The sequence below is a fragment of the Myiozetetes cayanensis genome, unplaced genomic scaffold (assembly GCF_022539395.1).
Source record: "Myiozetetes cayanensis isolate MyiCay16 unplaced genomic scaffold, myiCay2020 scf4, whole genome shotgun sequence".
Classification (NCBI taxonomy): domain Eukaryota; kingdom Metazoa; phylum Chordata; class Aves; order Passeriformes; family Tyrannidae; genus Myiozetetes; species Myiozetetes cayanensis.
Genome location: NW_026087631.1, coordinates 35,368,256 through 35,380,314, shown reverse-complemented (window position 1 = coordinate 35,380,314; position 12,059 = coordinate 35,368,256). Strand labels below are relative to the sequence as shown.

The 12,059-nt window shown below is 37.6% G+C and overlaps 1 protein-coding gene across 1 annotated transcript in view; it reads left to right on the top strand.

Annotated features, from left to right (window-relative positions):
• DAPK1 (death associated protein kinase 1) overlaps positions 1-12,059 on the top strand; it is an 89,797-nt gene that overhangs the window by 46,189 nt on the left and 31,549 nt on the right. The window contains exons 4-12 of the mRNA XM_050329691.1: positions 4,461-4,599; positions 6,458-6,587; positions 6,869-6,917; positions 7,058-7,084; positions 7,507-7,659; positions 7,807-7,852; positions 9,557-9,646; positions 10,056-10,148; positions 11,658-11,777. Of these exons, the coding sequence (XP_050185648.1) occupies positions 4,461-4,599; positions 6,458-6,587; positions 6,869-6,917; positions 7,058-7,084; positions 7,507-7,659; positions 7,807-7,852; positions 9,557-9,646; positions 10,056-10,148; positions 11,658-11,777 (847 nt within the window). The remainder of the gene's footprint in view (positions 1-4,460; positions 4,600-6,457; positions 6,588-6,868; positions 6,918-7,057; positions 7,085-7,506; positions 7,660-7,806; positions 7,853-9,556; positions 9,647-10,055; positions 10,149-11,657; positions 11,778-12,059) is intronic.

The following is a 12,059-nucleotide window of genomic DNA, read 5'->3' as shown; positions in this document are numbered from 1 at the left end:
GTACATGAAGGTGAACAGATGCAACCATAAAGGAATTTAGCTGTGACTTGGCTTGCAATCAAGCTTCTATGTTAATCTGAAGAGGTATAGGTTGTTGTCTATCACCTTAGGGCACAGAAGAAGAGACTGGGAAACTGTTTGGTAATTCCTACTAGCAAACAGAGATATTGAACAGAGAGGAGCTCTGTGCTTCTGGAGGATACCAGGTACAGATACTCCGAAGTGCTCTACAGGATGAAGCCATAGTGCTTGGTCAACCTCTTGCATCTACTCCCTCCAGGAAGCCATCTTTATCCAGCCAGTGGTTGGGGCAACAGTCTTTAAGGTGCTGGCTGCATGTGCCTCTCTGTAGAGCACCAAGAGCAGGCTGGGAGCAAGTTTCTGTGGCTCAGAAAACTCGTGGACTGGTCTGGTTTCAGTCAGATTTCAGCAGGGTGTTTGTGCACCTGCAACCCCAAAGCTAACTTAGAAAGAAGACTCCATTGTAATGGAGGTGGAAACAGTGTACTTCTTGGGAGAAGATGACATTCAAAAAGATCCATGAAAGGGGCTGTTGTCCCTGGCACCTTCTTTAGATTAACAGTGCTTCTGTGTGTGAGATGGGATATACACAGGTACAGTGGTGGAATGGGACTCTCTACTTGGCTTCTGGCTCCTCTTCTGAAGGTGACTAAGGGCTAATAAAATGTGCAGAGTTTATATATAATTTGGGACTGTGTTGCCCTGGCTGAGGCACAGGACTAGACTTGAAAACCCAAGAGCATTTTAGGAGGTTTGTGAAGACTGCAATAACTTATATAGCCAGTGTCTTTACTGGCTTCTTAAAACCCATTTTTGATCTGCAATATCTGGAAGTCCAGTCAAGGTCATTTAGTTATTCTAGATATATAATCTGATTAGGAAATCTCTGAAATGAGGCTCTGTTGATAAATCTGAGAATACTGTAATTCGGTGAATTAATTCTGGAAGTTAAACTCGTGACATATGTGGAGTGTGGACCTGTATTAACACTCCGTGACTCACTTGATGTATTTGCCTTGCAGTGATACTATGGTTTTCTGTGTATCTGTGATAGTACAGCTTAATATTAGACCTGGCAGAGTCAGCAAAAGGGTAGGGAATAAGCAATCTCTTGATGAGTGTGAAGAGCAAGCTAAGAAACACAATCACCATTACTGAGCTCTCATGGAGATGTGGGTCGCAGCCCCTACATGGTGAGAAAGGGAGGTTGCCTGGAGCAGAGGGACCTTTCTGGGAAGCCAGGCTTTTCTGAGCTTCCAGGTGAAGCTTCTCATGCATGTTAGTTTAACATTTTAGTCATCATTGCTATAGAAACCCTTTTCTCTTATGCCTTATGTCCCTACCAGTAGAAGTAAGCAGCAGGCACAGCTGGATGTGCACTGTGCTTGCCAGCAGTGGCAGCACCCAGAGGGAGAACACAGGTTGCTGAACTTGCCCTGCACCCCAGTTCAGGAGTTACCAGCAGGAGAATTCACAGTGGCTCGCTCTCTGAGGTCAGCCTGCACAGAATCTCAACTGAGACATTAAGGGCGAGATGCGTAACATGAAGGGGCACACCAAAGTCCTGTAGACCTGAGGTACAGGTGCTTCTGGAACAAAGCTTTAAAGGCTTACAGGCAGGCCCTCCTCACTCACCTACTCATTAAGCAAGGGCTGTCAAGTCACTTAGGGTGACAGTACTCAGGCATCTAAAGAAGCACACAACATTTTGGAAAAATCTACTGCTTTTACTAATGAACTTCCAGTTTTAAGAAAAAAAAAGCATTTCAAGCCTTTTAGCTTCTCTGGCTTCAGTTTCATGATTTGCAAGTACTAGGTATATTACCTGTGAAATACAGATAACATTTTATTTCATGCTACTATAAAGCTTATGGTATAATTATTAAAGAAATGTCACAACAACTAACCTGTGGTAAAGACAGAAGGATGATATTCAGCAATGCTGAAGAAAAGCTATATGTGACCTGATGCAATTAACTTCACAAATGCCATGTGTTTGAAAAGTGTAAAAATGCACATACATCAAACTTGTAATGTCACGCAAACTTTTAGGGTATGAAATTGCACAAATCAGAATAATTGCAGATATGAAGAAGCTGAAGATGAAGAGGCTCTTCCCATTTTGCACAAATGCAGTTAAGTTTCATTTACTAGCTATCTTGAAAAGCTATAAACCTTGGGAATTATGTCTTTCTTTTGGGGTCTAAAAGCAATATGTATAATCAGTGCTACTGTTCGTAGGTGACTAATAAGTTTCACAGACTGCATATCTTTAAAATACCAACAGGAGTAAGAGCAATCTTGACCAGCCATTAAACATGTCAATACCTGCGTGACTCTGTCACAGTCTGAGACTGCAGAGTGGACAGTATGGTGCTTTGAGCTGGCATTGCTGCAAATGCCTGTCCTGAGTACTTCTCTTGTATCTGTAATGGCTGATGAAGGCTTTAGGCATCAGCTGTTTTAGGCACTTTTGCTGTTTAATAAGTGGGCAATCTATGTGAAAAGTGATCTGGATGCAGTCTTTTGGTGCAGTCTTCCAGGCTTTTCCTCTGCTGAGGATCCAACTTTGCTGGTTTCCCAGACTGGTGGCTAGCTCAGTGCCTAACCATGCTGAGTGCATACAGGCGCTGGTGCCCGCAGCTGGGGCAGTAGCCACAGTGAGTCTGCCTGCTCCACCTGGTGTGGCTGTGCTCCGGTTTACATCCTCCCGGCATCTGCAGCAAGCATCCACTTGTAAACATGTGGAAGCAAGTTTCACATAATGCATAAATCCTTCAGTACAATAATTGGAAAGGAGGAGAAATGCCAGCACTGTGTCACCATCCAGTGCTATGTTCATCATCATGAAGTACTGCAGAGATACAGGCCTTAGCCTGAAATCGTTTTCTTATTTTTTTCAGTCAGAAGCAAAGAATGAGAGAATATACATGTGTGTCCATTTCTAAGATGCTTCTGACCAGCCTCTTTAAAATAACAAGTTGTATTTAATCATTAGGAAAAAAAAATTATTGAAATGACCCTTCGTCCTTCCAGTCTATAATTCTTATATTTTAATGACACTTCATTTCAATAATTGCTTTCATGCAGAAAATATTACAACACAAATAATACCCAAAACAGTACTCTCATTATTGTCTAGGCAGTTCAATGAGAGCTCCAAAAACTCATTAAAATGCACTTTTCATGCAATTTGCATTACAATAGTGCCGATTAAGTCTCTTAAAAAGTAGACATGACAAAGAAGTCAAATGTGTTTCCAGAAATCTGCCCCAGCTGTTTAGCTGTTGTCACATGTGAATCCCATCATGTTTCATAATCAGTTTTAAATTGTGAACTTATTTTAAAGTTTAAAAAAATATAAATTTAAAAATTTAAAACTTTAAATTGTGAAATTATTTTTTCCCTAGAGAAAAACAATGTAAGTTAGGTTGCATTTTCTGAATTTAATATCAATAAAATGCAAAATATAGGGGGTATTATGACAATCTTTGCAGTTTCTAACACATTTCTAGGTAATAGTGCTGCTTTTATAGATGGGGAAAATAGTTTCCCACAGTGGGAAGTTATCTTCTTATATGTCCTTAAACAAGGTTATTGTCTGTTATTTAAGAATAGCTGTGCTTCCTGTTTCCTATCACTTCAGTATCTCTCATGCTGTTGAATGAGTCAACAGCTGCTTGACTGAGCTGAGAAGAGAGTCATCTGCAGTTTATTCTTCTCTCTCTCACATGCAAAATCTAGATGTGCTTATGTACCCTCTCTTACCTCTTTCCTTTCTGTCTATGCAGCTAGTACACATGCTGGAAATAGTCTTAAGGGCTTTTCCTTGTAGAAAAGCTGTGGTAATGTTAGAGTACAAATACAACATAGGTATTGAATGTAATACACTACTTCAAAGAACAGAATATATTTTCAAAGATTTAAATGCTTTGAGGAGTTTAGAAACTGAATAGTAGAACAGCTGCCAGTAATTATTTCAAAGTAAGCTCTAAATTTGTATCTTGAATTGAATGAGGGTGTGGAAATCTGATGTTTTACTGATATGAGCCAATTCATGTTTTATTTTCTAGATAATGTCCCATTACATTAGTATATTTTGAGTATAGTTGCTTCACATTTGATCTTATTCTTTTAAATGTGCATACAGAGAGGAGGGGTTTACTTAATTTGAATTTAGATCCTGTCAACCATTGTGGGTTTTAAACTTTTTTTTGTCTGAAAATAAAACTCTTTTTAATGTATTCTTTTCAGGGAGAGGAAGGGGGATTACTAACTATTTTGTTTATTGAATTAAGTAATTTTCATCATTTTTTCTGGTATTGACAGCCTTTAAAGTATATGGATTCTTTTTTCAAGGCTGGTTTGAGAACAGTCATGCTAAAAGGAACCCTTTAGTTAAAACAAGCTTGTCAGTAACTCTGCTTCTGCTCTCCAAGAGTTGCAGGGGGAGAGCTCTTCGACTTCTTAGCCGAGAAAGAATCTCTCACGGAGGAAGAAGCCACAGAATTTCTCAAACAGATACTTAATGGCGTTCAGTATCTCCACTCTCTGCAAATCGCCCACTTTGATCTTAAGGTATGTTGAGTTGATATGAACTTCAACAACTGTAAGCAACATCCGTTAAAATCCTTTGTAATGCTCACTGCAAATCAGCCGTCAGGCAGATCTTGGGTGTAGCTTTGTTTTGTTAGCTTTTATGTAGACAGGGGAAAGCTCAGCCAGTGGAAAGAAGTTACTGAACTGTAAATAGTTCCCGTCTGTTTTTAATGTAAGATTCTTCAGGGGAAATGGCGGCTTCTCACGAAATTAAACTATTCTGAGAAAACAAACCTGAAATAAAAATGAGAACTATGTTTTTGTTAGTGGTTTTTTGGTTTTTTTTTTAAGGAGAACAGGATGCCTTTTTTAACTGATGGGTTTGTTTGGGGTTTTTTTACTGTTCATGTGGACATTTATGTTCACATGAATATTATTTGTAGGCACTAAATTAAAACTATACAAAGTTAAGTAAAAAGATTTTTGTGGAGAAGACAGCAAATAATTTCCTCTTCTGTTTTTTTTCTTTTGGGGGCTTTTATGTTTGTTTCAGAAAAGCTGTTAAATGTATCCTTTTGGTAATGAAAGCAGAGCTTTTCCTATCTAAACTCAGCTGCTGCTTTTTAATGTTTCAGAATCTTTTTCTCTGTAAGATCTCTTCCAGATGCAGGCAACTAAACTTTCCCTGAAGTCTGCTGAAATTGGCAGTTATATCTATAATAGGAAAAGGAGTGATGATATTACATTGCAGTATAGTTCTGAAAGGTTTGCAGTGTTTTGGGGGTGAGGTAGGGAAAGGAATGGATTTCATGGTAAGCACACCTTTTCCAGTTTCCTCTACATTACCTCAGTAGTGTATTTGGTCTTTGTGTGACAGTCAGCAAGAGAAAAGAATCGTAAAGCTAGTAAGGAATGTATTTCTTACAATGTGAAATGTTAATTTTTCCAAGGTGTTTGTAATAAAACAAGTCATCCTTGCACTGGATACCAAAAATTTGTAAATTAAAAGAGGCAGCAAAAATTAAAATGTGCAGAACAATAAAAGTATGCAATAGAAATACAAGGAGGAAATGAAGAAAATTGCATTTGCACATATCTGCTCCTGTATTTGGGACAGAGAGGTAAAAGAAGAGTGATGAGGAAGAGCTGTCCTTATTGACTTCAGAAACCCTTAAAAACGTGAACAAGATGGATGTAGCTCAAGGACCTCTTCAGAGTACACCACCTTATACACGTGACAGGATATGGAGATTAAATAGCTGGTTCTGTATGGTAGTTAAAGTGAGGCAGTGTAGAAGCAGGTTCTGTTGCTGATAATCTTGATGTTTTATCTTCTTTATCCTGGTTTTGCATATTTCAAAATAAGGTGGAAAAGAAAGGACATCCTGCTCTTTTTCCTTTTTTCGAAAGTATGTTGTGCCTTAAAATCTGGGAGTCAGACCACTCCAAAAGTTTCCCTGAGAGATCCAAAGGCAACAAGATGCACCTCCCTGATTGCTTATGTGTGTGAAAGAAAACTCTTTCAGGGGCTAATATAAACCTAGCCCGGTAACTAGGTCTTTGTTTCTTGCAAGCTCCCAACACTGCTGGAATGGCTGTAGTACAGGGGCTGTGCTCTTTACTGAAGGCTGTGTATTTCACTTAGGGTCAGTCCACATGGAAACTGCAACTGTGGTATCTACAGGCAGTAAAGTCATGGCTCTGTAGAAATCATAGCACTCCAGCATCAGCATGAAACCCTATTTTACCGTAGTAATTTTTAGCATATGTTAGATCATAATAGGAAAAGACAGGATTTTTCTGAGGTCTAAAGGAGGTAAAGAGAAGTGTTCAGTGCTGACAAATACTGATACCTATGTGTAATCTCTCTTTCTTTCCCCCTTCCTCCTTCTCAAAGCCTGAAAATATAATGTTGTTGGACAGGAATGTACCAAAGCCTCGAATCAAGATTATTGACTTTGGCTTAGCCCACAAAATTGACTTTGGAAATGAATTCAAAAATATCTTTGGAACTCCAGAGTTTGTTGGTGAGAAAACTGTCTTTTTTTCAAACTATTCATTCTCAGTCTCTGAAGCAGAATTTGTGGCTTAGCTTGGTTTACTGATTTACAGATTATGTAATTTATATGTAATTCATGACATTTTTAAATTTAAATAAGCAATTTGCAGAATTTGGTTTCAACTTAGGCTTGCATTAAGATGTTTATCTATCAGTATCTTAGCTTATTAACTCTGACATACATAGGCTCAGAGTCAGACCTAGATCTGTTCTTTGACTAGGTACTGATCTTCCTGCTTTTTCCTTTAGCTCCTGAAATAGTAAATTATGAACCTCTTGGTCTTGAAGCAGATATGTGGTAAGTTATTGGACCTTACCTGAAACAAGTCTCTTGTGGTTATTCTTATGTTCTAACCTCTTTTTTTCTCTCCTCTCTCTCTCATCTGTTTCTCTCTCCTCTCCCTCATCCTTTTTTTGTTTGTTTTTCCTTCAATCCAGGAGCATTGGTGTAATAACTTATATTCTGTAAGTACAAAAATCTATGGGTGCTTCTTGCAAATGCTGGGTTTTTTTAATTCTCATTCTGTCATCTGGGATTTTGGTGGTGTCTGTACAAGTCAAGCCATTTTAATTGCACATCCTGATTCAAATTGTATGATGATAAAAGCAATAGTGTAATTATTGGAAGAATTGCCACTGAGCAGCATTGAGATAGCACTGAAAACTCCTCAAATCTGTAGGTAACTGTCCTACATCTTTATCTTGACCAGTATTCTTTGAAATTACAGCAAAGTTTTTACCCTGCTAGTTCACATCTTCCTGAAAGCACGTTTGCAGCCTTAAAGTGGAAAATAGAAATGTTCACTTCCTACTGTTATTTGATATCAGAGGGTTGAAGCAGTAATGCTACAACACGTAATGAGAGAAATGTTCTGCCTGTCTTGCAGTCTAAGTGGTGCATCTCCATTTCTTGGAGAAACCAAACAGGAAACATTAGCAAATGTGTCTGCTGTGAATTATGAATTTGAAGAAGAATTCTTCAGTAATACCAGTGCCCTAGCTAAAGATTTCATACGAAGACTTCTAGTCAAGGATCCAAAGTGAGTTGTTTTACATGTGTATGCACTGTTGCAGCATATATATCTAGTATTTTAAATTACATGATATTTTGAGATGTTAGTTTAATGAACATAAGGCAGTATATATTTTTTGGTATCTGAGCAGTTCTGTCTTTTATTGTCTTAAAGGAAGAGAATGACTATTCAAGACAGTTTGCTGCATCCTTGGATCAAGGTTAGCATTTAATTCATTCTCTTTTGTCCTGTTTTTAATCATTCCTCATTTCATACTATGTGTTCACTTTTCAAGTTCCTTAACAAGGAAAATTGGCATAATTATTTAATATAACTTACTGTTTTGGAAAGCTGTCTGTATGAAAATTAACACATGCAGAATGTGGACTTCCTTAATATATACTCTGTTAACTTAGCAATAGTAGTCTACCACTGGGTTTAAAAACATGCTCAGGCAGAGAAGCTAACCTTCAGAGGACATTGCATTGACAAAGATACATTCTCTGAATCCAGTCCAATTTCCTCTAATTTTTCATCTTCTAAACCTCTTATTTAGCTTGGGGAAAAAAGAGCAATCTCTCTTTTGTCCTTCCCCTTTAGACTGAAGAAAGCAGTTGATGCGGGTTGGTGACCCACTTCTTCAGTGTTTTAGTGTTTGGTTTGGAGCAAGCTGATGTGGTGCTACTAGGTTGAGAGGGAGAAAATGGCACCTATCATCCTTTTCAAGGGGTAACCTGGCAGTTAATTTTTTTTATTCCGTATCCCACCCTGATTGTGAGTAGTAAACCCCTTCAGGTAGTAAACCCCTTTCCCAAGTCTTGGAGATGCACAGTGGGTATTTGACCCTATTCCACTTCCTAGAGAACCAGTTAGCAGAATATTTATCTGTGTCACAGCTGCTCCAGTTCACAGTACAACATCCTAGGGCAGGCATTTCTACATCAGTATGCCAAACACTACATTTTTCTGAATTTTTGTTTAGGTAATCTTTAATAGTTGAAATGTGTTGAACATACTGAAATGATATTTTAAACCACTGCAGCAGGAATTGTCCGGGTTTGTCTCTCAGGGACCAAGGCTAACACTCCTGCAAAGAGACGGATTGTTTTGTACTCTGTTATTTTGCTTTATACCTTAACTTTCCAAGCATTCTGTTACCACCCCACTGGTCTTATCATCTTTTCCCCTTTCCCATCACTATCTTTACCTGCATTTCTGTGGCAGGGGAGGTTAAAACTAGATGATCTTTAAGGTTCATTTCAACCCAAGCCTTTCCATGATTTCCCCATAAAAATGACGTCAAATATGGGATCATAAAATGGAAAATTTTGTACGCTCCATTAGTCATTGGTTCTTAGCATTAGCCATCAGAAAGTTCAAAGGATGCAGCCCTAGAGCTTGCTGCACTGGTCGGGGTGATGATGATGTTGTTGTTGTTGTTGTTTTACTGGGGGGAGTTGTTCAGCAGCGTCCAGGTCATTGAGCTGAAACTGTAACAAAATTTGACTGCATTTAAAATCAGCCAGGAAACCTTCCCAGAAGACAAGATTTATCTTAGAAATCAAATGCCTCCATCAGAGAAGGAGGTAAAGGACAAAGCTGAATGTTCTGATGGGGGGTTTTTTGTTGTATTTAAAATGAACAAAAACATTATGTATTTAAAATGATCAAAACACATTTGTGTTTTGTATTGCATAGAATATTCTTAGGTCTGGATTTCCTTTGGGGCATTTTCTCAAGAAATTCTATATGTATGCCACACTATACTGTGGATGTTAAAATTATGTGCTTACAATTACTTTATTATTATAGTATGATTAGGGTACTATTATAATATGAGTGGAAACCATCACTGAAGGACAGAGTTTTACATACAGAAAATAAGGGATATTTTAGAACAGCTTCATTTTTCTTTTGCTCATAGCCTAAAGACACCCAGCAAGCACTTAGCAGAAAAGCTTCTGCAGTGAATATGGAGAAGTTCAAAAAGTTTGCAGCACGACGAAAATGGAAAGTAAGTCATTCAATAATGCATCAAAATGTTGCACATACAAATGCAGTAGCATTGCCTGCTCCAGGGAAACATCAGTGCATGTAGGACTGGAGAAGATGGAAGAAGCAGCACATTCCTCTGTCATTTGGAATAAATTGTTTGAGCATGGTGGTATGGGAGAAGGCTTCTTTGTAAATGATCTGCATACAAATGCTTGTGTGCATGTGGACTGTTTGTTTTGTGCTTCTGTTTGGATTATAAATGCCAAAAGAAGTTGAAGTTTCAAATGCAATATACAAAGCAGATGGGGGTTTTGAAATCAAACTTCGGTTTGTTTTGCTAAGTCCTTTAAAATCTCTGCAATAGCATTTTATCACCAGTATCTGTTTTAATTTTTTACATACTTTTTTTTCTTATTGTTTTTACAAAGCAATCAGTGCGCTTAATATCCTTGTGCCAAAGATTATCAAGATCTTTTTTGTCCAGAAGTAACATGAGTGTCGCTAGAAGTGATGATACTCTGGTAAGTGTGTTCTTATATGTTTAGAACATTTTACTGCAGATGAAATTTACAAGTTTCCAATTAGTTGAAATATTGGGCTATTGAAAATGTAAATAATTAATTAATCTCGTATGCAGGAAGAAATCGATTTTAAGGCTACAGAGGTCATTTACCCATAGTTTGATCTTCTGCATAGCACAAACCTTGAAATTTTCCTCATTAATTACCATGCTGAGGCCGATAGCTAGTGTCAAAAATTCATCTGTCTTGGTTTTGAAATTTGATTCAGGAGGATTTTTTGTACTGTAGCAACTGTAATGTGAAAAAGTGGCATTTGAATTTACTCACTGTGTACAGTAAAATAATATTCCTTATATTTCCTTTTTTTTAAACTGAATATTCAAAATCATCAAGTCCCTCTTAAATCCACTGAATGCTAGACAGCAGTATCACAACAAGCAGTTATTTAAGGAAGAAATTTTAAAGTTGACCAGTATTCAGTTTCTGGTTTTATATATGACTACTAGTGTTGAGTAGTTGAGAGCAATTGCTGTATGTTTTGCAATTGCAAATGCTTGTAAATCCAAAAGCATTCTTTTTAGCTTACTCCACAAGTTCTAATACATACTTCATAAATTTTCTGTGCATTAACAGGATCAAACTTCAAAAATTCTTCAGAGCCCTTTTTATGCATATTATCTTCCCTGTGTCCCTTCTGTGTAACTTGGTGTTCATGTTTCCACTTTTCCTTCTCTTTCTGCTTCTGTACTCTTTGTTCTATCTTCTTGCCTTCCTTTCCCTACCCTCTCCCCCACCTCAGCTATCTGTATGTCTTTTAACACTGGATCAGCATTTCACTCCTGTGTTCCAGCAGAAAGGATTGTAGCCTAATGTTAGTGTCCTAAAAAAATCTGAAACCTCAGGAGAGAGGAGGTAAGAGCAATCCAAATAATGGGCTCTCTGAATTTCAGTTCTTTTAGTGTATAGGATAAAAATAAAGTTAAACCTGCAGAGGTATCTACATTCTAGATTTTTAACTGATCCCTTGGAATAGATGAAAGTTTGGTCCAAAGTACCTCTTCTGTGTCATATTTGTGGATGGCACAAAACCTGACGCTTCAGTTGGTATTTGTGTACCTCTTGGTTTTTTTAATGTTCACATATATGCATGGAATTAGTTTCCTGTCATGCAAGTATTCCATCTATTCAAAGTCCTAGGAGGAAAAAAGAATACACCTAATAAAAGAACCTATTTGGAATCTCAGTGAGTAATGGGGATTTGTGTGAAAAAGAGGGAAGTAAATTGTACTAGAAGAAGTGTGGGGGTTTTTGGTGTGGGTTTTCGAATAACATATGTACATGTTAGCCATATGTTTCATGAAGGATTACAACTTGCAGCTGAAGCACTCTTTTATAAAAAAATACTTTGAAAATTTTAGGGTTTAATTTTTTTAGATGTCTTGGCAACTGTTGAGATAGGGATTTTTTCTTGAAGCTGATAATTTTTCTTCTTTCTCATTTAATTGCAAGGATGAAGAAGATTCTTTTGTGATGAAAGCTATTATTCATGCCATCAATGATGACAATGTACCTGGATTGCAGCACCTTCTGGGATCTCTGACAAATTACGATGTCAATCAACCCAACAAGGTAGTGTGGGTCTGTGTTGAGGTGCGTGGGGACTAGCTATAATCCTGTTGGATAGAGCCACATGGTTGTAAAATAGAAATGTAACACCTGAACTGAAAAGACAAGGGGATGGAAAATAATTCTGCCTTTTTTTAGGAGAAATTTAACGTGCTGTGTGTTCAGTCTTCTTAAGCTACATTAAAATGGAGCCTAAAATGGCCTCAAAGGCCTTTTTGCCTAGGCCTTTGAAAGGTTTTACTTAAATCTATTGTCAAGAATTGTAGTATATCAGATATCAGCTTT